The sequence below is a fragment of the Alligator sinensis genome, unplaced genomic scaffold, assembly GCF_000455745.1.
Source record: "Alligator sinensis unplaced genomic scaffold, ASM45574v1 scaffold1757_1, whole genome shotgun sequence".
Lineage (NCBI taxonomy): Eukaryota > Metazoa > Chordata > Crocodylia > Alligatoridae > Alligator > Alligator sinensis.
This window is the reverse complement of record NW_005843192.1, coordinates 224,775-246,378: the sequence shown is the minus strand read 5'-3', so window position 1 is coordinate 246,378 and position 21,604 is coordinate 224,775. Positions and strand designations below refer to the sequence as shown.

The window sequence follows — 21,604 nt, the reverse complement described above, 5'->3', positions numbered from 1 at the left end:
TCGACCTCAATAGGCTTGCAAGGTGGGCGGATAAAAACCTGATGGCATTCAATATGGAGAAATGCAAGGTGCTCCACCTTGGAGGGAAAAAACCCTGCATCAGATTTATAGGCTCAGCAGTGCTGCGCTTGCTAGCACCACAACCAAAGGGGACTTGGGGGTCATGACTGACCACAAGATGACTATAAACCACCAATGTGATACTACAGCTGGCAAAGGGGACATGGAGGGTGAGTCTCTGGGGCCTGCTTGGTGAGGAAAGGGAATCCCAAGTCCTCCAATCATCTTTTACCCCTTCAAAACCCCTGGACCAAATCATTACCAGATTGGTGAGGAAAGGGAATCCCAAGTCCTCCAATCATCTTTTCCCCTTTCAAAACCCCTGGGCTAGGTCATTGCCAGTTAGCCCGTCACAATCACATGTGAAAATATATGTTAACTTGTTTTATCGTGGTACATCTTGATTTATTGTGGCAAGTTAGATCACCTCCGACATGTTTTAGTTTTACCGTGGCCAATTCTTCCACCACGTTTCATTTTATTGGGAAACTTTCATTACATGTACAGGCAATCCTCGACTTACAATGTTTCGAGTTACAACGTTTTGCGCTTACAATGTTTATAAATTGATGCCCTGTTTCAACTTTTGATGTCAGTTTCGACTTACAACGCTTGATCCGATGCGACACCACGCCAGCGAATAAGTTCACTGTGTCGCTCATCTCCCTGGAGAATATCTGTCCAGACTTGCTTGGACACTTTCTTTAAGAAAGCAGACAAGACTCCAGAAAAACTTGCAGGCAAGACTCCTGAGAAGACTGCAGCCAAGAGCCCTTCAAAAAGTCCAACCAAGAGCCCTTCAAAAAGTCCAGCAAAGTCACCTTAGAGAAGTCCTTCCAAATCAATATGATTGCTATTTATGATATAAATACATTAATGTAGCTATATTACTCATCTATAATTGATCAAGTACAAAATTCTGAGGTATTTTTTGTGAAAATAGGGTATCAGGCCTTGGTTCAGGAACCAATCCCTGATTTATAACATTCTTTCTTATAAGAAAATTGGTTCCGAGTTACAATGTTTCAACTTAAGACACGGTTTTGGGGAACCAATTGTGTCCTAAGTCCGAGGACTGCCTGTATTCTCGCACACGGCTAGAATCGCCGTTTTCCCAGTTCTGCCCTCTAGGGTTTTTTACTGGTAATAACACATTAACCAATTATGAGCGTTAAACGCATTACACACAAAATAGTAACAGGGATCATCGTGGTACATTGTGAGAGGGAAATAAACCCAGAGAATATCTTTAGGTAGAAAAAGCCAACCATTATGTACAAGCGCCAAATGTGACCCCCTGAGGTCCCTCCTAACTCTTATATTCTATGATCCTATGAGTGTTATCACTCATTCAGCCCAGAAGAAGTCATCTGCAGGCTCCCTTAGAAGGCAGCACTCTCGCTGATGGTGAGGAGCGGGTGAACTCCCCTTTAGGCTCTCTTTATTCCCACCCATCTTTGGTCCGAGCTATGGAAATCCTTCAGCCAGCCTGCCTAGGGTGGCAGATCCCTATGAAATCAATGAGCTTTGTGAGACATGTGAATGTGCTGCATCTGCATGTGTGAATCTGAAATTACTTTCAGTTACTTTCTGTTGAATCTGCTAATACCAATGCATATATGGTTTTACCTCAAGCTTACAATCAATTCTGCGCTGATCATGCTTTCCTGCGCTTGTGGCTGGGGTAATTTATTTATGAGGCCCTGGGACAAACATACCAAGCTTCCTGAATGGTAGATGCCGAGGGAAAAACAGAGACTTGGGTCTGTTTGACTGACTATGGAAGAAACCGGGGATTCTAGTAACGGATCTGGAATGGGCATTGATAAGACCTTGGTATAAGTCTATTTTTTAACCAGCTGCTCAGAAGCGCTCAGCTGAGCTGGCTGGAAAATCTGGCTGCTGCTTTTTCTGTACTTGTCTCCCTAGAGAAATGATGGAGAGAGACCCTGGCCAAATATTCCGTTCACAAGGCCTTGGAATTGCTGAAATTTCAAACAATGACCTGCTCCATCCAGCTAGGGACAGGGGTCAGGGACCCGAAAATATCAGAACAAATGAAAGACTTTGCTTCTCTTATGAGAAAACTTACCCAGGCACGTCAGCATTTGTAGGGTAGAGCCTACTGGGCACATCTATACATGTGCTTTAATGTGTGTTAGCATATTTTATTGTGCATTTAGTGTCACAAAAAAAATATGCTTTTGCTAATGCACATTAAAATAGGCTAATATGCCTTTTCCTGGTACCTCACAATGGAGGTACTAAATTTAATGCACATTACCAAAAGCACATGAATGAACATGTAGATGCGCCTCCAGCGTGTTAACAAGCCCTGCTTGGGTCTTATCGGTGCCCCTTTTCCACTCATTTGCATCTGTCTCGTGTCATAAAACATTTTGGCGGCATTGGATTTGCCTTTTTTGCCATTTGACCCTCAGCCAGGAGAGTGGGTTGAATGATTTGTAGTGCCACAGTCAGTGTGCTGTGGTTATAGCATGCTCTTTCCATTTTAATGAGCAGTTGTAACTGCAGCAGATGGAAGTAAACCAGTCCCAAACCTTCTATTTTTATCTTTATTTTGATTAAGGAATAGATGATTATTGCAGTAAAACATGTGTGCGCTTCTATTTATAGAACTAGTCCTTAACACTCTGAAAGACAAGCAGTTATCCCCTCTCTAGATGGTGCTAGAACATCATTTGTGCCTCGGACTTCCTTCATTTCACCCTAAAACAGTGGTTTGCAACATTTTTAGACTGAAGGCACCTGTCCATAGAATGAAGCACCCCTCATTAGACTCAAGGTCCCCTTGGAAAATGCCAGCTATGACCTTTCACTCATTTCTTGATTACGAAAAAGTACTAAAACAACTCTTTCTGGTCCAGCTCAGAAAGGCCACAACAGCTCAGGGCGTTTCTGACCCTGTGGATTCATACTTGAAATCTTGGGCTTTATCTTGTGACCATGTGTAGGTGTTTGCACACCTAATAGTGCTAATGCTGTCTGGCTCCCTATGGCACCCTTAAAAGGATTTTATAGCACCCCAGGGCACTGCATGACTCTGGCTGAGAATCATGGCGCAAAAAGAACTGCTCGACCTGTTTATCTGCCACCCTTTATGCCAAAATGATGAATCAGGACCCCCCAAGCCCATGAGAGGGGCTTAAAAAGAATATATTTTAGATGAACTTTGTCATTTTCTTTCGGCGATGCTGAAGTCATATTCTGAACCTACTCTCTACAAACCCTCAGCTGAAGAAATGTCCTTTTTTCTTTTAAACAAAAGCTGAGGTTAACACAGGACTTGAGGTGCTGGGAGCCTGGAAATGATAAACTATCACAAGCCTCATGACAAAGGTGCAAGTGGTGCCAAATTCTTGGAATTATTTTTAGAGCTTTTTTTTTATAGGAACAATCATTTTTCAGATCCTTGGTATTACCACTGTAGGATGAAACCCAGCCTTGGGACCAGCTGATCCCCAGGAGGCTGAGAACTCTAAAGAAGAACTGGGAACTTCATTTAAATTTCATGTTTTCCTGTTGTTGTTAATCACAGAAAATTCAGGTTGGAAGGGACCTCAGGAGGTCACATCTAGTCCAACCCCCTGCTCAAGGCAGGACCAGCCCCAGATACATCATCCCAGCCAAGGCTTTGTCTAGCCAGGGCTTCAAAACCTGCAAGGATGGAGAATCCACCACCTCACTAGGTAATGCATTCCAGTGCTTCACGACCTTCCTGGTGAGAGAGTTTTTCCTTATAGCCAACCTCAGCTTCCCTTGCTGCAGCTTGAGCCCATTGCTCCTTGTTCTGTCATCTGCCCCCACTGAGAACAGCCCAGCTCCATCCTCTTTGCAGCCCCCCTGCAGGGAGGTGAAGGCTGCTATTCAATCCCCCTTGGTCTTCTCTTCTGCAGACTAAATCAGCCCAGTTCCCTCAGCCTCTCCTCACCAGTCCTGTCCCCCAGCCCCACAACCATTTTCGTGGCCCTCCACTGTACTCTCTCCAACTTGTCCACAACCTTTCACAAAAGAGGGGAAGAATCACTTCCTTCATTCTGCTGGCAACGCTCCTGCCAGTGCAGCCCAGGACGCCATTAGCCTTCTTGGCAACCAGGACACACTGCTGGCTCCTGTTCAGCTTTTTGTCCCCTGTCCCCCCCAGGTCCTTTTCTGCAGAGCTGCTGCCCAGCCCGTCACCCCCAGCCTGCACTGGTGCAGGGGATTGTTCCCTCCTAAGTGCAGGACTTTGCACTTGTCCTTGTTGAACCTCATGAGATTTTTTTTTTTAGCCCAGTCTTCCAATTTGTCTAATGATGATGACGATTCTGTTGGTATATTGTCTATAATGTAAGCAGGGTTTATTTAATCAACCCCCTCTTTTCCCCTCCAGGTAAATCCCTTTCGGGACAGAATTTGCAAAGTATTCTCCTGTGACGGCACCTTTTCCTTTGAAGATGTTCTAGGAATGGCCTCCATCTTTAGCGACAGAGCTTCTCCCCGTCTCAAGGCTGAATATGCCTTCTACATTTACGGTGAGACCACCCACACCCTCGGCTCTAGGACATTATAAGTCAGCAGGGAGAGACGACAGAGCCTGCCCCAGTGTGCATGGGAAGGGGAGGGTCTTACCAAGCTGGCACTGGGCAAATGAACGTTCTTTGATACGTGTTTCTTTATAATCTGTGTGTGTGAAGTCTACAACAGATTCACTCTACACGTTGGGAAAATAGGCCATGCTTGTCCAATGTGAGGAGTTATTCAGGAGCCTGAATGGAGGCATGTGAAAGAGTTTTCAGAAAGTTGTAAGTGTTTGTGTGTCAGAGATCTTATGCAGGCAGGCAGCGTGACCAGTCCCTTCCAAAAATCTCAGCCTACATGAATAAACATTGAGGTAGAATATGAACGATACAGCTCCACCAATCCCTAGCCTTCCAGTATCACAAGCCAGGCCCTCCAAATCAAGGGAGTAGCTTAAAAATCATGAGATTTTACGAAGTCATAAATGTGAGGTTCAAACCTTCTGTCTTTAAACCCTCTGGGTCTCCATTTTCCAGGTTTTCTCTCCAGATGGGATGGGCAAAAATGTTCCTTTTTGGTTTTGGTAATAAAATCAGAGACTTGTGATTTTCATGTGACTCCTAGAGCTAGGACCTTTAAAACCCCTGCAGAAAAAAACAACAAAAAACCCTATCCCAAGATGTGTGATAAAACAATAGGTGCTGGGTGATCAAAGGATATATAGAGTCCAAACCCTCCACCTGGTCCACCCTCCAGTGCTCATGCACTGATATACCATTAGTTTTTAAGCCTGTGTATGATGACTGGTAGGACTAAAACACTTGATCTTCAAAAAGAAATCTGCATCTTGTGTTGCTTTCAACCCAGAGCCCCTCTCTTCCTGTCTAAGGCTTCAGTCTGGGATGCAAGATTTTTATCTTAGGGGGAAGTTACATTTAGATCACATTAAGGGCACTTAAAACATAAGTGTCCACACATTAAAGCACATTGGTACATGCTAAGTGCCCTCTGAGCATCTGAAAGTGGCTCCATTTAAAACTAAGGGCACTTAAAACATGAGTGTCCACACATTAAAGCTCATTAGTGCATGCTAAGTGCCCTGCGAGTGTCTCAAAGGGACTCGACTTCAGGCGAGGGTTAGCTTTGGGCCTTGCTACCCAGCTTGTGTTAGGATAACTTTAGTCTGCTCCAGGGAAATTAAATGAGCAATTTATAGGCCTCTAGCATCCCAGGATGCACTGTTCCCAGCTCCCTCCCAGCGCTTGGGGTTTGTAGTCATGCCATTATGTATTTCTAGAGTGGCACCAGCATTGTGTGTAGCAGTCCATCACAGAGCCAAAAGGCATGAACTGCCTTCCCCTTTATACAGACTGTCTTCACAGGGAGTCTGCCCTACTTTGGGCAGGGCCCTGGTCCTCAACTTTTTTCAAGGGGGAGCCCCATGATTCAACTCCTCCAGGAATGGGTCCTTAGTTCAGTACCACTTGCTCACCATGGTCCAGTTAGGAGGTCCCCAAGAGCTTGATTCCTTGCTTTCTCAAAAGTTTTCCAACTGAAGAAGGACAAAACAGTGCCTCACATATTAGTCATCTCCACTGCAGTCATGGTAATGGTGCTTATCGTGTGAAAGGGGTCCGGCCCCTGTTTCTGCTTCAGCTCCCTTGGTTCTCACCTCAGCACTCAACCCTGACCTGGCTTCTCACCCCCGATAATTGCACTGATCCTGTTGGACAAGCACATGACTTACCACCTAAACTGTGCCATGCCATTGCTATGCATGATTGCTGGATTAAGATGGAAGTGTACAAAAGGCTTTTAAGTTAGCAAGGTGAAGCGAAGTCAAGGGGTACCCCTTGTGTTTGAAGGCAACTTCTTTCTTCCTGCCTACACATCCAGGGTTCAAAAAACCCACTGCACTGCCTGGCAGTATTCTTATTACTGTCTGTTAACACCTCATTTCTTTATCCAGATCCAGAGATTCTGGTTATACTTCTTTTTCTAGCTGGGTCAACAGCTGAGAGAGGTTAAAACCCAGTCATTGGTCTTCCATTGCATTTCCAAAGCAACTCCGTTGATATACTGATGGTTTTTGATGGACTGAAGCATTCAAAACTGGTGCATTAGTCTCTCTTCATTGCCTTCCTTCTATCCCATGAAAGAAATGACCTCTTCACAACATGGGAGTGGGAAGTGGGGAAAGGAAATTTTGCAGGTTTGTAAAAATAATACAGAAAACTTCTCACATTCTCTGTGTGCTTGGAAGTCAGGGCACCATTATTCTCTACAATGATCCAACAAATGTGAAAGGAATTTTGTTTCTTAGAGCAGTAAAAAATTAATTATTGATTAGACCCTGCACAGAATTATGACTGAGCTTAGCATCTGCTGCAAGAGTGCTATTGACTTGAATTTGAGAACTCGGAACAAGTGAACAACCCAATAAGAAGTGCTTGTAGAGTCTTTCAGTAAGATGGTGTGTTCTTATGACTTAGTCACTCACTAAAGTGATTATGCATAAACCAACCTCTCAGGAATGTACCAGCAGGTACGTCAGGGAGAGATGTGTAAAGCAATTGTTCTCAGTGGGGGCAGATGACAGAACAAGGAGCAATGGGCTCAAGTTGCAGCAAGGGAAGTTGAGGTTGGATATTAGGAAGAACTTTCTCATGAGAAGGGTAGTAAAGCACTGAAACAGGCTCCCTAGACAAGTTGTGGACTCTCCATCCTTGGAGGTTTTGAAGACCCGGGTAGACAAAGCCTTGTCTGGGATGATGTAGTTGGGGCTGGTCAAGGTTTGAGCAGGGAGTTGGACTAGATGTCACCTCCTGAGCTCCCTTCCAACCTGAATTGTCTACGATTCTATGAAGGCAAAGAGATTTGGTGAATGATGATGCTAACAAAGATTCTCTGTATAGTTAAAGACATAGACCAGTCCAGGTCCAATCCATTGGCTGCTTATACACGAGGGACTTTATTTTTAATAGGAATCTCATTCATTGTACTTGCAGAACTGAGCCCAGAGTTAGCCTAGCTTTGTATCAGTACAGAATTGTAGAGAGATGAGAGTTTAAAGTGGTTTTAAAAATGGGCTAAAGACACCAGGGCTTTTCCCTATACATCAATAGGACACTTTTGAAGTTCAGCTATGTTGTCCTCATTAGCCTGTTCATCAAACTGTCATAAATATGCATGATCTAGAGTGATGAAAGGATACATTTAAAAGGGCGGCTGAACGTCAGATGTCAGTGATAGAGAAACAGCCCTAAAAAAACTCCTGAAACTATCTTGGCATTTCCAAAGCAGTTGCTGCACAGAGTGTCTCATGGCCTAGCACAGATTTGCATTTCAAATGGGGGATTACAAACAGGACTGAGGTACTTCATAGCAATGCATGCTAAAAAGCCACTTGGCAAGGGAGCAAGGGAACTACAGAGGTCTGCTGGAAAAGAGGTCAGACCATGACAGTCTTCTCCCAGGGGCTGGGAGAATGGGCACATGAGCCATGTCCTCTCCTAAGGGGAGGGAGTTGGGCTCCTGCCCTCACCCATCCTCTTATTGTCAGGACAAGCATAGGCACAAGCTGTCAGATCTCATTTGTCCTGGCAGAAGAGAGGGGCTTGTATAGGAATCCAGCAGAATCTGCTGGCACCACTGGTGCCAGCCTCAGAGACAATTCAACTAATGCCACATGCCAGCCACACATTGCCGTGGTACGTGTTGCACTTCAAGCTTCTCAAACATTGATTGCTGTTAGTGTTAGCTCAAGTTTATAGTGACACCTTCAGGCAAAAAACCTTCTCTGACTGTCCCCGACCTGCACAGCTGTGACTAGAGAGCTGCTGAGCAGGGGCCTGGCTAGGAGCTACAGCTGAGAGCTATCCACACCCAACAGAATGTTGTGGGGGAGCGAACACTGCATCATGGGATGCTGGAGGACTGAAACTTGGGCAGCTTATCTCTGGGGAGTGGCCACGCATTTGTGGAACATGAGCTGAGTAATGTGGAGCAGAGATAAACCTGCCCTGGAGTGGTTTGACTGTAAGATGCCTAAAGGGTGCTTAAAACTAGTTTGCACATCTTAATGTGTGGATAATCCAGGGGTTAAGAGCTTCCAGAGCCACCTAAAATTATTGTGTAACAAAGCCCTTTCAGGATACTGCTAGGAGTGCTTGGTAGGTATCCGGGGGCAATACATGGATGTACCCCTGATGGCCACGTATACCAGACTTGCTTCTCAGATGGCATAAATCAGCCAAGCTCTGCTGGCTCTGAGGCCGTGCCTGTCTACCCACCTGCTTGGCTAATCTCACAGATTCCCAAAGGAGTCTTCTTTCCCAGCACCCCTGTGACATAGGAAGGGGATGTGTTCTCCACATCACAGATGGGGACCTCAAAACAGGGTAGATTAAGCAAGTCAGCCAAGGTCACACAGGGTAGAGAATACCATGTATGGTAGACTAAGGGCAGACAGGGTAGACTAAGCCACTCACCCAAGGTCACACAAGGTGGGTGGAGAATATCACACAGGATACACTAAGGGCAAACAGGGTAGACTATGCAACTCATCCAAGGACACACTTCCTGTGTTTGGGGCAGGAAGTGAACTTAAGGGGCTCAAGTCCAAGCCTGGTACCTACTGCAATACACCCACCTACCACCCATTGTATCTGCGGCTTCTGAGAAGTATGCATTCGATCCAGGAACGTCTGGCGTGAGCTCAGACTCAGATGTTTGCTTCCTGACCCATCTGTTTCTGAAAGAATTTGTCCATGTCACCAATTGTTGATCCATCCTAATTTTAGGTAGACCATTTCCTCTACCCTGACCTGCTCAGGCCCCTACAACTTCAGGCTAGCTCTGAGCTCCTAGGTTTGGTGATGCCCAGGGGTTCTGCTATGGAGAAAGGGGTAGGGAGCATAGCAAAGGGAACCAAACTCTTTCTGTGTGGGAGTGCTGCTTTGCACCCCCAATTCTCCCAGTTTTTTTGGTGGGTGTATCTCCCATGATGAATTGAGATTTTTTACTCCTCTAGGGAGCAGTGTATCCCGGGCGTCCCTGGCCACGGTGCATTGTAGAGAGTTTCTAATCAGCCCTAACGTGAAGCTCTACTACTGGCAGCGCTTTGGTGCAGGAACCATCTTTCTATTCTCTGTTTGCCCAGCATCAAGAATCGTGGGGCACAGGCTTATTGCAGAAACAAATACCAAACCGTCCCAAACCCAGCTTCCTTCCTCCACCTTCCCACATTTCTTCCCTGCAGACTTGAATGAGGATGGTTTCATTGACAAGGAAGACCTCCAAAGCATCATCCGGCGCCTGCTCAACACCGAATACCTGAAGAAAGAGGACCTCATTGCCCTGACAACCCGAGTACGTAGCCTCCCATTTACCCCTTTCCTTCGGGGTCCAGGCTGGTTTTTGCAGGACTGCCCATCCTGAAGATTGTAGCACAGGGTCTAGAGTTTTTCCCCTTTGGCTTCTGGCCTCATAACACATTTCAAGCAGGGTTACTCATGTCTAGAAAATAAACACAGCTGCTCTAATGCCAGTAGATCTTCCTCCCAAGCTTTTCACTCTTGGGTCTTGCAGATTCTGGGAGAGGCGGACCTGATCCAGGACAACATGCTATCCTTGGCTGAATTTGAGCATGCCATGTCTAAATCCCCCGACTTTCTACAGTAAGAGTGATTTTTATTATTATTCTTTGAGTTGCAATTGACTTGGGGATGTCTCAGGCTCCCACGGTGCTTGGAGTTGCAGGCAAGAGAACAGTGAGAAAGTTCACAATCCATGTTTATGATGGATAAATGGGAGGGTTGGAAAAAGACCAAGGTAGTGGTGAAACCAGGTCATTTCTGTGCAGGGAGCTATGGTTTTGGCTTGACACTCTCAGAAAGCATCAGTCTCTAAGCCAGGATTTCAGGGGGTCTTAGACCTTGGGCAGCTCTTATTCTGTAACATTTAGGAGGGATTTCTTCCCCTCTGGGAGCACATAATATGCTGAATCTGTGATGCTGATTGCTGCAGCTTGGCACCATAGGGTTTAAGCTGCAAAGAGGCTTTATAGAGTTAGGATAAAGAAGGGGTGCATTGATTATTAGTACACATGCATACCCAGCCAGAACTGTGCTGGGCATCTTCCAGAGTCACTAGGAAGAGTCCCTTTGAAGGCTGCATGTGCATATCCCATAAAGCCCTGCTTTATGATGTTTCTGGCAAAGCTCCACAGAAGCAGCTGGCCTGCTGCAGCCCCTGCCGGTCACAGCCGGGGTGGTTTCCCCCTGCCAGCTGCCCATCAGGATGATGTTTTGGGGCTCCACCATTCTGCAGCCATGTGCTTCCCTTGGTCTTAGGAGAGCTGTCCCCATCCTCAGCCCCTCTCCACACTTGCTGGTTCCAGGCTTTTGTGGTACCCCTTCGTGAAGTGATGACAGCGTCCTGGTCCTTCAGACCTAATGGAGAGGACCAGAAGGCTGTGTTCGGGGGGCTGTGGTATAAATGGGGCAGCCCTGGAGGAGGGGCAGATTACAATATGCAGAAGACCATTGCATGCGTCTCACACGCCGTGTGGCATTTAAACCCATGCCTCCATACAGAAACCAGTCAGGACCCCAGGGCCCTGGCTCCCAGCCCCTGAGATGCCCAAGCACACCCTTCCAGTGTCATGGGTCCTTTGGGATATCCGTTCCCCTCTTCGGGGAGGCGTGAGTGCAGGCAGACACACAAGTTCTGCAAGGCCCCTTACACTCCTTAATTGAATGAACTCAGGGTCATATGTAGCTGCAGATTATGCACTCAGCCCATATACCTTCTTCCAGGCCTCTGCTTCCTGAGTACTCCTTGGACTCAGGCCAGAGTCTTCAAAGGGGGGCAAGGGCCTACCTGCTCTCCTGTCCTCTGTGCCTGGCTTCTCCTTCCAAACAGGGAGCCTGTCTGCAACCAGCTGCTTCACACCCCTTGTCCTTCCATCCCTGCAGTGGGCAGTGAGGGACCCCCTGCTTTCTAACTCTTGGCCCTTTATGTCTAAGGGCTGCCTGGTCAGCCTCATCAGAGACCCCAGGCATGTGATGCCTTCCCTAGCATATGGACTTCAAAAATGGTTTGTCCTGGGCAGCAGCTGACCCAGTGTCCAGGACGGCTGCTGTGTGAATGGAGGATCACCAAGTTTTAATGACCCTCTGTTGTTAGCTCAGGCTCACACCCCACCCTAGGGAACTGCAGTCCAGTATGAAGCTAGGGGGACAGTGGTTGGACAGAGCTCTGCAGAGAGACAGACAGAAGAGCATCAGATAGTGCAGAAAGCAGAACAGCAGGGCAGGGAGCAGAAAGCAGAGATTACAATGGCACTCAAGGAGGGTGCAGAGGTAATATGTGGCCACTGCCTCAAATCATGACCCTGCTTTAAGATGCTTGGAGCATAGATACATCCCCCAACCCTGGTCTCAGGCTGCAGCGCAGCTCCTAGGTCATGCAAGTATGTGGCTCATGACCTGGCTTCTAACTATCCACCATCCTTCTCCAGTTCCTTTAGGATCCGCTTCTGACCTCGGGACCCTGGCAGAAGCTGCTTGTAGGGAACAGAGGCTGGCATCTCCAGAGACAAGCCCTTCATTGATCCCATGGCCTGACAGCGGGGGGCCTGGCAAGCTACTCCTTGTTTACCTTTGTGGTTCAGAATACAGATGGAAGCACCCAGTGTTGCTGTCTCTTGACCTGTGGTTTTGTTTCTATGTACGTCTGCTGTGAGGCTGAGCCCAGCGGGGCCATAAGTTCCCTGACAGGTGTGGGAGTGTGTTGTGGGGCAGCCAGTTCCACTGAAACAAGGCAAAATCTCTCCGACACATAGAGGAACGGGGATGTCTGCATCTTACCATGGAATAAAATTAAGGGTGAATTTACTCTGCACAGCCCCAGGCTCCCCTCCATCCAACCCCAGAGTGAAGTTACAGTGTTTCTCAAAGGATAACTTCACTCTGGATTTGCATGGTTTGCTACTTACGGGGGCTATGTAACACGTGTCTGCATCCCTTTTAATGCGATGCCAAGTCTATTGACTACACAGTTACACATCGTCCTCCCTCAGTTTCCCCTTCTGTGCAATGGACATCATAGCTCTGCCCCACCCCGAGGCTATGCATATTAAGGACTGCAAGGTGCCATCATGACAGAGGCCAGGTAGGGCTAGGATAAGCTGATTTTGGGCCTGTCTTTTGCACCTCAATTTGTCATTGTGGGAGACTGGGTGTGGGGTGGATTTGGGTTGTGTGCAGAGCCTGTCTGGAGGATAACAGGAGACTGTGCGGGGCAGACAGGGCATTGCTCCTGAGAGCAGCTGGATCTCTGCAAAATGAACTTCTGTGCTGCCAGGCCGTGGCTTGCATCCACAGTTCCATGCATTCTTCAGGCCAGACACCCCCAGGGTTTCCAGAGAGGGGAGAAAATCCAAGGCCCTGCTGCACTCTCAGGGCTTTATTTCCCACGGTCTCTCCCTCTGGGAATGTAACCTCCTCCAGAAGTCCAGCTGGCAGGGAAGGGATACCCCCCCGCATGCCTCAAGCTCTGAATTCGAAGAAGCTATCTCTGAGTTCCCTCTCCTGGCTGGTCACCCGCTTGCCCGAGGGGAAGGTCTGGTAGGTCCGCAGGTTCTCTGGAGACACGCGGAAGAGGTGCCACATGGTCTTGGCGTTCAGCGGTGGGCTGGTGAGGAGGAGAACAACAGGATGGGGTTACGGCAGCCATCCTTGAGCAGGGGGAAGGGGAGGACTGCTGCGGCAGCAGAGGAGCGGGCATGGATGGGCTGAGCTAGAGCATGAGCTGGCATGGCTGGAAACAGTGAATTACCATGTACACACGATAGATTTATGGCTTCGTCATTGCAAGTTGCAACAATGCAAACTGAACTACATTGGGATGTGGTTTATAAGAACTAATTTAAAAGCTGCAAATTCTGCGTATATGTAAAGAGTGCCACCATTAAGCCACACAAGGGGGGATTTTCATAACTTGTACATCGTCTCAGCATCATGTGTACAAATGCCCAGAGAGGTGGAGCTCTCCAGGGGTGCTCTGGGAGCATCAGGGTTGGGCACATGCTAAGGCCTGGGGCTGTGCCCCGTGGTTCTTGGCTACATTTGGGGTGGTGGGTGGGGGGAAGGTGATGCGTGCAGGTCTCTCAGGCCCTGTTACTGCCAATGCTGGCCTGGGGGAGCTACTTTATCCCCAGAAATGGTTCCATGTGATTCAATGAGTTTGCCTGGGTAGGGAGGGCTCTGAGAGAGCATAAGCTGAGATAAAGTCCCTGGCAAAGAGGGTGTCAGTCCCCCCTGTTTAGCCACCATCTTAGCTCCCTGAGGGGGGCCGTGCTTCATGCAGTATGTCCCTCTCCCCACTCAGTCCAACAATCACTTTGGATATCCCTGTGCATCTCTGATGCTGGGTCAGGCTAAGCCCTCCATGGAGAGAGGGGGCAGGCCATCCCATGTGGGCTCCTGAGGGCTGAGCACCATCACTACCAGTGCACAGGACCCCAGGCCCACACTGGTGTGGTGACTCCTGCGTTCCCACCTCACCCCACAGCCAAGCATCGACACATCCCCGATGAACACCAATGGCTCCATGGGGCAGGGAATGGGGCATTCCCCTGAGTACTAAACCTTATGGGTCCAGTAAGAGGTGGCCTGCAGCCTAAAGAGGCATGAGGGAGGAAAGCATCCGCACACCGGCTCTGCCTCAGCCTGGAAGTCACTGAGTGCCCCTCACCCATCTCAGGGCTTGTGAGGGGAAGAGCCAGGCAGGCAGGGGCTAACATTGAAGTATCCAGCTTCAACAGTGAAACCCATGACCCAGAGCTGGGCACAGTGAATGGGACTAGCAGGTGCCCCCGTGAAGGGGAGCTGCCGCATGCTGGTTGGCTGGAAGCACCAAAGAGAGGGAATGTCTTCAGCCCCTCTTGCCCAGGAATCCAGCACCAGGCTAGCTCAGCCCCACAGAAGAGTGGGGTTTAGGCACTCCTGACCCCATACACTGCCAAGGAGCCCCTGTGCCACCCTCAGGGCTTGGATCCTGCTTGGCAGGATGGGGACTCAAAGCTTAGTCTTTGCACCATCTAGCCACGAGGGGCCTGGGTCCCATTCTTGAATTTCACTGGGTGCATCTATATGTGATGCTTTAATGAGCATTAGCCTAAGTTAATGCGCATTAAGGGCACGTGTCTACACGTACGTGCCCTTAATGTGCATTAAAATTCAACTCTTTGTGCAAATTTAGGCACGAATAGTTAAAGTGCATTTACACATGTGTAGATGTGTTAAGGTGTATTAATGTGTGTGTGGACTGACTTGGGACTAACTTTAGTCCCAAGTCTGTCCCCACATGGCATGAATCTACTTTAATGCCCGCACCTGTAGACGCCTGCCTAAACCCACTTCATGGGCATTACGCTAATGCACATTAAATTTAGGCGTGTTTATATGCATGTGTAGACACGCCCATTGTGTCTCAAGAGGACCCACTGCCATGGGACACGTGCCTCTGCCTTGGGGCACCTAGCTGTTTCTGTGAAGACTCCTTTTTTTAGGGCCTTTCCCCCACTTTAGATGTGAAGTTTGCTGCAGGCTGAATCTTCCCAGGAAAGATCCCAGCTGCCAGCTGTGCTTCGCCGCATTTGGGAAACAGAAGAGAAGTAGCTCTGAGGCTTTTCTTTTAGAGCTTCCCAGGAGCAAAATTTGATGTGTGAGGCAAATGGGGCTTGAGGTGAAATTCAGTTCTGTGCTGGGGAGCAGGGAACGGACCGGGCACCAACAAACAGGGCTGGGATGAGGCCTGGAGGTGCCCAGGCCTTGCGCTGGGCCTCTGCAGAGAGGCAAAGTTCCTTCATTGCAAGAGCATTTGCTTGAGCTAATGGGGACACTGGGAGAACCACATTTTTCAAGTGGCCTGAGTGTAAATCCTGATCCCAGGGTTACAAGGTGCCTCGAGGGTTGGCCTAGCCCAGCTTCCCTGCACAAATGCAGGACTTGCTGTTCCTAACCCAGTACAGACACCCACTGCGGATCCATCCCATTGACTGCATCAGAAACAAGAGGGATGGGGGGCAGACGCACAATATGTGCTTCTTCGGCTCTATTTAGCGCTGGCGAGGCTTCATCTGGAGCACTGTGTCCAGTTTTGGGTCCCACTGTCCAAGAAGGATGTGGACAGTTTGGAAAGAGTCCAGCAGACAGCAAAATTGATGTCTAGGAAGTGAGACTTATGGGGAAAGGCTGAAAGATCTAGGGTTAGTTAGTCTGGAGATGACCAAGGTAGGTGTGATAACAGTTTTAAATACCTGGAAGGTGGTAATAGAAAGGGTGGACATGGGTTTTTCTCTGGCCATAAGGGACAGGACGAGGAGCAGTGGCCTCAAGCTTCAGTAGGGGAACTTGAACTTGGCGATTAGGAGGAGCTTTCTGACCAGGATGGTGGTCAAGCATTGGAAGAAGACACCTAGAGAAGTCTTGGGCTCTTTGTCCCTGGACATTTTCAAGAGCAGGTTGGACAGGCACTTTGCTGGGATGTTTTAGGCAAGAGCAGTCCTGTCTTGAGCAGGGTGCTGCATTAGATGACATGGTGAGGTCACACCAGCCTGACTTTCCTATGATCCTAATGTTTCTGCTTGAGGGTTACACCGCTTAGCTGTACCTGGGATGTAGAAAACCCAGCATCACCACTTTCAGTGTTGAAAATAGAGAGAGACTACAAGAAAAGAGCCTTACAAAAGACTCAAGGGCTGGAGAAAAGGCGATCCAGCTGCAGGCTCCAGAGCCCAGCCGGCATTATCAAAGGAAAACTGGCAGGCAAATTGGTCTCTGGCTACAATTAGCCTTGCAGGGAGAAGATCCTGACTCACTCATCTCCCCAGGAAGGGCATCACGAGACCAAAGAGCTGAATGCTGAAGCTGGACCTATTTATATTAGCCATAAAGAGCAAACAGTGATTAGCCTTTTGCCCCAAACCGCCGCAGGGGCAGCAAGCTGTCTCTCACCCTCATGTCTTTCTGAGACAGACACGTCATGCAGGAGTCAAGCACTGTGTCTTTGACTCAGTGAAGAGCTGACCAGGTGCCGTGCAAGAGTCAACGAAGATCAAAGGGTTCCTTGGGGCGCCCAGGTCTTTGCAGCAATTAGTGCTCTTCCTGAGCAAGAGGGAGATGCTCCTGCTTCTTGACGCTAGATGGGATGATGGTTGCAACCGTGTTGGTCTAAGCATATAGGCAGACAAGGTCCTTTGGGTAGATGTGATATCTTTTATTAGACCAACTAAATAGTTGACACTAGATGGCACCCACGCCCCTCTCTTTGCATCTCGTTAGTGCTGGGAGCCTGTAGCCTGCAAGGACTGATGCTCCAATCCAAACTGAAAGCACTGTCTACAGACTGGTTTGCGCAAAGTTTAAACAACCTCTCCAAACTGGTTGCTAATCCCTTTGGTCTGTTATTTAAGAAACCTTTTGAGACCGCAGTGCCTGGCAGCTGAAGGGTGCTCAGATCAGGCACTGCTGTCCATTGAACAATATCCTGAGATCACTAGGTTATTTCTATAAGGGATCATCAACTCAGAAAAGCAGGTGCAAATGCTGGGTTTTGTGTGTAGTGTACGGTTATTGCAGAAAAGCAGGTGCAAATGCTGGGTTTTGTGAATAGTGTACGGTTATTTAACACATAGGGTTATATAGGGTTTATCCCATCTATAATGGATGGGACAGAGGTTGTGTTTATTGCACACATGAAACTGTAAGCATTGCCAGCAGGTCAAGGGCAGTGATTCTTCCCCTCTGTTCAGCATTGGGGAGGCCACATCTGGAGTCCTGTGTCCAGCTGTGGGCCCCCGCTGCAGAAAGGATGTGGACACATTAGACAGAGTCCAGTGGAGGGCAATGAAAATGGTTGTGGGCTGGGGGACAGGACTGGTGAGGAGAGGCTGAGGGAAATGGGCTGATTGAGTCTGCAGAAGAGAAGACCGAGGGGGATTGAATAGCAGCCTTCACCTCCCTGCAGGGGGGCTGCAAAGAGGATGGAGCTGGGCTGTTCTCAGTGGGGGCAGATGACAGAACAAGGAGCAATGGGCTCAAGCTGCAGCAAGGGAAGTGGAGGTTGGATATTAGGAAAAAACTTTCTCACTAGGAGGATGGTAAAGCACTGGGACAGGTTACCCAGAGGTGGTGCAGTCTCCATCCTTGGAGGTGTTTAAGTCCTGGCTAGACAAAGCCTTGTCTGGGATGATGTAGTTGGGGCTGGTCCTGCTTTGAGCAGGGGGTTGGATTAGATGTGACCTCCTGAGCTCCTTTCAACACTCATTTTTTTCTGATTCTATAACTCTGCCCTTCGCCACTTAGGTGCTACAAAACATTAGTTAGATTTGTAAGCAAGCCATCCTTTTTTACACAGAAGTCCTGCATCTTTCAGTGCCAAGGTGGGATAGTAAATAAGGTAGGATCACACAGGGAGCACTGCTGGAATTCAAAGAGCAAAAGCTGGATTCACTTATGTAATAGTGAATAGTGTTTGAATGAAGGATCCTACAGGGGGAAAAAAAGCACATGGTTGTAACGATGTGTTCACTTGCACTATGGGCTGAACATGGTCTGTGCCATGGTAAACATAGGGCACAACACCGGCACTCAAGCCGCGTGGGCGCCTGTTTGTTGATGTGTGGGTTCCACATGTCCTGAGAGCAATCATGTAATTAAAGACTCTCCTGTAATGCATATGCACAAGGCGTCAAAGATACGACTGCCTGGAAAACCGTCCTGGGCACAGAGCACTTGGCATTGCAGGTTTTTAAACATTTGAATTTGAATGCAATTATTTATAGCTGCTCCTATCTTGAAGGTTGTATCCACATAGCAGAAGCAGTTCTTCAGTAGCAGGGATAGCCATGCAACTGAACTTATCCTGCTTCTCCATAGGGCAGACGGTCTTGTCACCGGTGTAGATGTAGTGTGAAAGACACCTTCAGGGGTATAGGTTGTAGCTGTGTTGGTCTAAGGACATAGGCAGATGAGGTTCTTTGGGTAAATCCGGTATCTTGTATTAGACCAACTACACCTTCAGCATTAGAGAAAGAACCTCATTCTTTCTCATGTGGCCCTAAGGTTTTGTTTGTATTCACAAGTGGAGCTTCCCTCCCAGGACCATACAGCAAACAGCAAAGCCCCGAAGCATGGAGAGTATTCATGGCATGTCACAGATACTCCTATATCATCCTTCACCAATGCTTATCCAACTTTTTCTTGGACACCTCCAGTGAAGGAGACTCCATCTGTTCTGCTCTTGCAGTGAAGAAGGTGTTCCTGATGCAGGTGAGACCCTCACATTTGCCAAGAGGAGATGCCGAGTGCTTCTGGGCCATCGTTATATTCTTCTAAGAATATAACGATGCCTGAAGCCTGAGCAGAGCTAAACCCCAGGTTTGGAGGGATTTCCTTGTGGTTGATTGCAAGGGTGAATGGTCATAATTGTTTGGCAAGCGGCGCGCACATGGGAGTGAGCCAGAGCTGTGGGCTGGAGAGAGACTGAGCTCTGCCTGCCAGGGGAGGCTTGGAAAAGGCAAGCTAGGAAACTGCTGGCCTCCCTCAGGCGTGGACAAAAGTGCTGCCCTGGGGACAACTTTCTGTCCAAGGATAAAGAACCCCGCAGCACCCTGCGCTCTGGCCAAGAGGGGTGACCATCAAGAAGGGTGTTTGTGCCCTAAAGCTTGCAAAGAACAATTTTCCAAGTATTTAGGTGGTCTAATAAAAGATATCACATCTACCCACAGAACCTTGTCTGCATAAAGAAAAACCTTGCTTTGCCCCCCAGGGCAATACGGGGGCTAATCTGTGAAAGTTTGTAGGGTGCTTGAATTTGCCAGCACCATGGTAAAGTTATACCTAGCAACATGGGTGGATGTAGGAATTTGAAAAGCGGGGTGCAGATGTTGTGGTGCATCGTCACATAGAGCTTAATGTGTATTTTCCTCCAGTTAACGAGAAACTAGAAGCTTTACTAATATACTAAAGACCTAGTGCTACTTTATTCAATTTATGATCAAAGCACAAACAAATCTAACTGTATCAGGATGGTCACTAATCTGCTAGTTTCTAGATTAAGTTTAAAAAAAAAAGAAACGAGGTAAAAAATGGTCCGGATGGTCAAAAGAGATTGTGTCATTAGTCCTGTAGTCATTACAGTTAAGTGTACATCTCTTATTCAGATTCATAAAACAAAATCTAGCCCTCTTGAGCGTCCTAGACAGTGAGCACCTCCCATACATCACGGTCAGTCATTGCTACACCTGACCACACCTGAGTTGAGGCTTTCAGCTAAAGCTACAAAAAGTCTGCAGGGCTGTGAAATAGGAGAGAGGCATGCACAGGGACAGCGAGCAGAAATGCAGGAGATCTTGCAGAGTGAAGCCCTAAGACCATTAAAAAGGAGGGAGGACGGTTAACACCTATGAAATTAGCGGGAATGAGGGAGATGACAATGAGCTATGAAGTCAGTCGCCTCCCTCAACGCTGCCTTAATAAAATAAATATAATTAATATAATAAAACTGCTGCTCCCAGGCAGTTGGTTTTAACTTTTGTGTGGAGCAGGAATCAAAGGACGGGGGTTGCAACTGCAGCACTGCACCCCCTGGATCTGCCCCTGCCTCGCCAACAGGGCAGCCGGGTCTCTAGTGCTGGCATCGTGGCTGAAGTCCGGGCGCTTGGAGGACTGCGCAGCGTCAGCTCTCTCAGCCAGGAGGCTACCTCAGTGAGCTGGGAAAGGTAATTACAGTTTGAGGTGGGAGGGCGGGGTATGGCTCCATGAGATGCCTCCAGAGCAGCTTGTTCATTAGTAATGCCGGGGGGAGCCTCGGAAAAGCAAACATAAAGAGCTCCATGGGCCGGGAGCTTTTGATGACCTACATTATGAGCATCTGCATTGCATGTATTATTGAGCAGCATTCAACACTGATGGTACGCAGGGGAATCCTTCCCATCTCCCCCACGCATGCACATATGCACACACACACATACACACACACACACGCAGAGTACACATGCACATATGTGCACACACAGATTTGGGAATGAAAAAAAAAACTAGGGAAGCTTGCAGCATGACTAGGCTAGGAAACCAGCCCTGGGTACCCTCAAAATCCCTCCTGCCCTCTGAGTGTCTTTGCCAAGTCAGAGGCAGGCCTGAGCAGCCCAGCCATAGGAGCAGTGTCTTGCGGTGGGGTGTAGGATGGTGCTCCCCAACCCCGGGGAGCTTCTGTCCAAGCCCCGCAGCCAATATGTATGGATCTGGGCTGGGAGGGAGCAGCAGGGTCTATTTCCAGGGTGCTGATGATGCTACAGAAGCAGCAGCTGCCTTCGTTTTGCAGATAGCCTGGGGCAGGTAAGACTTCCCTTCCCTGCCCCTGCCTACAGTGCTCAGATACCCCCTCCACGAGCTTACTGCGCCCCCGAGAAGGGCCACCTTTCTTCTAACCATAGGGCTGCAGAGTCTCAAAGCTTTGGACAAACTTTTAACGGAGACTCGTAATTGCCCCAGGAGGCAGGTAGTTCATTCTGCATGATCAGATTGCTTTGCTGGCTTCTGCCTCAGTTCTCATCCATTCAATGGGTGTGACAGCACTATCCCACTGCACAGAGGGGCTAGGAAATCACCACCTGCAAAGTGAGAAGACCCCCGTGCTAACAGGGGCCATACGAGTATCAGAGAACGAGAGGGAGAAGCAGAGGTCGGAGAAGACGCTGCTGAAAACACATGGAAAAGAGAAGAGCCCAGTTACCGGCAGCAAAGCGAGTAGCAGCAGAGGCGCCATCGGGATCAGCTTCCGAAGGTGTCGTGGCCCCAGAGCAAAAAGGATGCTGTGCCTGGGGACCGCAGAGAGCAGGATGAACAGCAACGTGCTCCCAATGGCTGGGGTCAGATCCTGCTCTCCCTGCTGCCCTCGGGGCTCATTCAGCCCCTCTCTGGAGTACCGCAGCCCAGCAGGGCTTCCTCTCCCA

General features: G+C 48.5%; 2 protein-coding genes across 2 annotated transcripts in view; one reads left to right on the top strand and one right to left on the bottom strand.

The window, feature by feature from the left end:
• Positions 1–12,269, top strand: part of CIB4 (calcium and integrin binding family member 4) — a 46,466-nt gene extending 34,197 nt beyond the window's left edge. The window contains exons 4-7 of the mRNA XM_025194403.1: positions 4,454–4,595; positions 9,842–9,951; positions 10,171–10,259; positions 12,104–12,269. Coding sequence (XP_025050188.1) covers positions 4,454–4,595; positions 9,842–9,951; positions 10,171–10,259; positions 12,104–12,125 — 363 coding nt within the window. The 3' untranslated portion in view covers positions 12,126–12,269. The remainder of the gene's footprint in view (positions 1–4,453; positions 4,596–9,841; positions 9,952–10,170; positions 10,260–12,103) is intronic.
• Positions 12,270–13,042: 773 nt separating this feature from the next.
• The window catches only part of CUNH2orf70 (chromosome unknown C2orf70 homolog), a 20,652-nt gene continuing 12,090 nt past the window's right edge, over positions 13,043–21,604 (bottom strand). Inside the window, exon 4 of the mRNA XM_006037915.2 lies at positions 13,043–13,278. Within this exon, the coding sequence (XP_006037977.1) occupies positions 13,134–13,278 (145 nt within the window). The 3' untranslated portion in view covers positions 13,043–13,133. The remainder of the gene's footprint in view (positions 13,279–21,604) is intronic.